Source organism: Nannospalax galili, unplaced genomic scaffold (genome assembly GCF_000622305.1).
Source record: "Nannospalax galili isolate Female #2095 unplaced genomic scaffold, S.galili_v1.0 scaffold526, whole genome shotgun sequence".
Classification (NCBI taxonomy): domain Eukaryota; kingdom Metazoa; phylum Chordata; class Mammalia; order Rodentia; family Spalacidae; genus Nannospalax; species Nannospalax galili.
Window position 1 is genome coordinate 14,702 of NW_008354013.1, and position 4,771 is coordinate 19,472.

At 48.6% G+C, this 4,771-nt stretch overlaps 1 protein-coding gene across 1 annotated transcript in view; it reads left to right on the top strand.

Annotated features, from left to right (window-relative positions):
- The window catches only part of Mx1 (MX dynamin like GTPase 1), an 18,384-nt gene extending 14,072 nt beyond the window's left edge, over window positions 1-4,312 (top strand). The window contains exons 12-14 of the mRNA XM_029555026.1: window positions 1,899-1,975; window positions 2,790-3,047; window positions 3,601-4,312. Of these exons, the coding sequence (XP_029410886.1) occupies window positions 1,899-1,975; window positions 2,790-3,047; window positions 3,601-3,858 (593 nt within the window). The 3' untranslated portion in view covers window positions 3,859-4,312. The remainder of the gene's footprint in view (window positions 1-1,898; window positions 1,976-2,789; window positions 3,048-3,600) is intronic.
- The last annotated feature ends 459 nt before the right edge of the window (window positions 4,313-4,771 follow it).

The following is a 4,771-nucleotide window of genomic DNA, read 5'->3' on the forward strand; positions in this document are numbered from 1 at the left end:
AAAAAAAAAGAAAAGAAAATAATTGCTCATGATCCTGAACCAGGCTGGGCTGGAAACAGCATCGCTCAGGTCCATCACGAAGTATATTATCAATGAACTTCACCATTTACGGAAGATCCCACGTTGCCCTCTGCAATGTCCTTGTTGGAGCCACTGGCTCCCCTGACTGAGCGCAAAAGAAAGTTTCTAACTCTTAGGGTCTCACAGTGAGGCTCCAGGGTTCTAAAAATCTTCTGTTTCAGAAGGAAGAGGCTTTGGATGCGTAGATTTCTAAATAAGAGGACATTGCCCAATCTGTTGAGATAACAACATTTTGTGATGAAGTAGAATTGTTCACATAAATAACAGTCTGAGATTTTCCAAAGGAATTTGTCTTTGGGGGTAAACGTGCTGTGACAGAGTTTTTGGAACCATAGTGAACCCTGGGTGTGTGCAGGGTTGAAGCAAATGGAAGTTTTCAAAGGCAAAAACGAGGTGGACTGCAGCTCCATGGAGAGGTGGCTCGTTCAGTAGCGTGCGTGCCCTGAAAGACTGAAGACCTGAATTTGGTCCCCAGAACCCACACAGAAAGCTGAGCCTGGTGACGTGCAGAGACAGAGACACGGGGAGCTCTGGGACTCAGTTGTCAGCCGCAGGCCCACTGGTTAGAGACCCTGTCCCAAAAAAATAATGCTGGGCAGTGCCAGAGGACCCGCACTAGAGTTTATAATTTGGCCTTTGCATCCATGTGTACATGTGCAGAAATTCCTCCCCCACAGGACCCCCACAGACATAGAGATGCATTCACGTACATTTACATGTGCATGTACACACTCACGATTTTGCATCCATACGAAAGGATGTGTTTCTCCGAGTAGATCCCTGACGGCTCTCAGCAGATGTCTTTGCGGGGTGTGCTCTGTGTACAGTTGCTGAGGCTTCTCTGCCGGAGCGTGTAGCTCTGAGTGTCCTGGGATAGGTTTAGTCAGGCAGTCATGTCTGCAGACCTGCCCCTCATCCCTTGTAGGCTTTATTGACATGCATTTGATGGAGTTGACACAATTGACCCCATGCTCATCGCAACAGTTTTCACAGATGGAGTCTGCTGTAAAAGAAATACTCTGCACTTTCCCAACTCATGTAAATGCCTCTTGGAATCATTTCAAACAGATAAGTGGATGCTTAGAGTCCACGGATAGGAATGAGAATGTTACTGTGTTTGTAATTAGCTAGAAACTTCTTCTTTCAAAACTACACTTAAAAGGTGTAAGAGATAGTGAGGTTTCAGAGTCTCACAAAGAGGGGCTGGGGAGATGGCGCAGTGGTTAGAGCACTGGCTGCTCTTACAGAGGACTGGGTTCAGTTCCCAGCACCCACATGGTGGCTAACAACCATCTGAGACTCCTGCTCTAGGGGATCTGATGCCCCCCTGATGCCTCTGCAGGCACTGCACAAACACGGTACACTCACATACATGCAGGCAAAAGACTCATACACAAAAAATAAGAATAAATAAATCAAAATAATTTCGAAACAAATTCTTACAACAAAGAGTTCTGAACTGCAGTGCACCTTTCTTTTGGACTGGGGAGGAGGGGAGGAGAGAGGGAGCGAGAGGTAAGGCTTTGTTTCTAGATATTTTTTATTTTAATTAATTAATAATTAATTAGTTTATTTTTTGGTCTTTTTGAAACAGGGTCTCTGCAGCCTCAGCTGTCCTGGAACTCACTATGTGGACCAGGCTGGCCTCAAACTCACAGAGATCCACCTGCCTCTGCCTCCCGAGTGCTGGGATTACAGGAGTGCACCACCATGCCCGGCTGTTTCTAACTATTTTGTTCTCAGGTATTTTTTGTGTTTTTAATTCTGTACAGACTGTAAGTGATCTCACCAATGCTGAATTTCCCTTCTCTCCACAGACATGGTCCGAAATGCCTTCACAAATGCTTCATCAAACAATTTTAATGATTTTTTTAACCTCCACAGCGCAGCCAAGGTAACACGATTGTGTGTTATTTTAAAAAGAATAATAGTGGGACAGTAGAAAACATTTCTTGGTTTGGGGCCTTTTCAACTTTCTTGTGTATATTCAGAGAAGCAAAGACTCAAGCTTACATTTGAACTGTCCGGATGCTGCTGCCAGCAGCTGGTTAAAGCTGAGATGAGGAAGGGAGGAGGGAGGGGAAGAGGAGGATGAATTCAGAGATGAGATGCTGAGATTCACAGGCCCAGAGCATCCTGTTGGGGAGCAGCATGGTCCCATGTAGAGGAAGTGGCTCCATTGCAGACAGTCCTCAGGAAAGACCCTTTCCTGCATTTCTTGATGAATGTTTACTTGGGACCCAGCACCCGACAAGGACAACTTAGCAGAGGGTTTATCTAGGCTCACAATCCATCATGGCAGAGGAGGCATTGTATCATTCTGTCCGGAATCCCAATCCATGAGAGAGCGCTGAGCACATTAGGATGGCACTTCCCATCCCTGTCAAAAACACTGTCAAAGACATACCCAGATTAGTCCCCAGGTGATTCAATGTCCAGTGAAGGTGGCAGTGTAACTGTCCCTGCAGAGATGGCTTACCCCTGACTCTGGCCTCTCTGGGGTCCTACCCTCAGCTTGAAGGGGGAGCAAAGTATGGATGAGCCTAGCAAGGGGGTGCAGGGGCTGCCTCCAGGTGGCGGCCGGCCGTTCTCATCCCCATGGGGTGACTGACCCCTGATGCTTGTGACCAAATCGAGTAGCATCCTATGCTTTTATTCTGTAACGTGTTTCCGGACTACTGTTTTCTTGTGCTTCTCTTTCCCCACAGTCCAAAATTGAGGACATCAGATCAGAACAGGAAAGGGAGGCGGAGAGGTCGATCCGACTTCACTTCCAGATGGAGCAGATCGTGTACTGCCAGGATCAGGTTTACAAGGAGGTGTTGCAGCAGGTCAGAGAGAAGGACGCTAAGGCCAAGGAAGATAATAAGAACAGAATGTCATTTGTACATGTGTTCCCATCTGCCCCTCCTCCACAGGACCTGTCCATCTCTGAAATGATCCAACACCAGAACACCTACTACCAAGTAAGTGTGCAAACAGCTCTTAACTGGGCTGCTGGGCCGTCCTTCTCCGTCACTGTGCCTTGCTGTGTAGGTGTGTCTGTGAGCTGGCTGCCAGTGATTCCCGATGTGTTAAGTCAGCTTTGTGACAATGGGACCTTGAGAGAGGCTGGAGACTGTGGCAATTGACTTCCCTCAGGCAGCTAACTCAGGCTCTGCCTGTCCTTGGCCAGCCCCACCTCCCTCCCACTGAGAGGACTGAGGCTGGGGAGGTGAGCAGTGCTCTCAGCCAAGGACCAGCCATCTGGAAATGGAGCCGTGTGTGCATGGACCATTTCAGCGTACTTACCCTTTTCCATGGAGGGGGCATTTGATGGTCAGGGAAGCTGGTGGGACAGAGTCCTGACAACCTGATTCCTACCTGGGTCATGCTCTGCCAGGACACTAAGGGGGCTGGGACCAGTCCAGTTTATATACCTCCTATGGTCTCCCTCGAAGTTTGGGTCCTGCTTGATAGTCCCGTGAGCACCATCCCTGTACTTTCGACCCTTATATGACCTGCTTCTCTTCCTTCCAGGAGTCCAGAAGGAGCATTGGGAGATACGTCCCCTTGATCATCCAGTACTTTGTCCTGCAGATGTTTGGTGAGAAGCTGGAAAAGGCCATGCTTCAGCTCCTGCAGGACAAGGAAGCCTGCAGCTGGCTCCTGGCCGAGTGCAGTGACACCCGAGAAAAGAGGAAGTTCCTGAAGAGGCGGCTTGCACGGCTGGCCCAGGCTCAGCACCAGCTTGCCAAATTCCCGAATGAATCAGGCTTTCCATCCTGTCTTGTATGACCATAGTATGACCATAGCATAGACCAAGGAATGGAGCCCACATGCTTTCAACAGAGCTGCACCGTGATCCTTTAGATGCTTAGCTGATAGCCACATGTACCAGACAGGAAGTGAAGAGACTATGTGATAGTGTTCCCATGGCTTTAAAATACATGTTTGGTGAATTAAACTGAACTTTGAGCATGTGTGCCTGGAGACCCTGTGTCTCAGGAGAAAGTTTATGCAAGAGTGCCTGCTGGGGAGGTATATCCGGAATGCCGGTGCTCCCATAGTGTCTCAGGAGACATTTTGAGCTCCCAAGAAGACATACTATGGAGATGATGTGGTCTTGCTGGTCTTATGTTGCTGAATTGTTATATTCTAGGCATTGTATTGTTGTTCAGTGTTCTGTAAACATTTGACTGTGGTTCTTAGAAGTGTGGGAATAAAAGCAGAGCAGCCTGTGCTTTTGGCACTCTGTGTGTGTGTGTGTGTGTATGTGTGGTGTGTGTGTGCGTGTGTGTGTGTGTGTGTGTGTGTGTGTGTGTAGAAGTCATACATGTCCCCTGGTTTTTGATTCAGTTCTGTTCAGGTCCTGTGGCTGCCCCCTCTGGAGGCCACAAAGGAGGCCGGCTCTCTGCTAACCCTGAGAGGCTGAGGACTAGGAAGGGGAAGGAGTTCTGGGGCGCAATTCCCCTTCCAGTAGTAAGCCACTGGCCCTCTCGAAGGACAGGAGGCAGGTGGGTGGAGGGTGCCACCTTCCTGGTGGGACGGTGGCTTCACTCAGGACAATACACACACACACAAACAGATGTTATGAATTTAACCTGTTGTTTGCAACATAATGGGATAATTTGTTGTTTCCTACAAGTACACACATGCACACGCACACACACACATGCACACAATGTGCACACGCACATACACGCACACG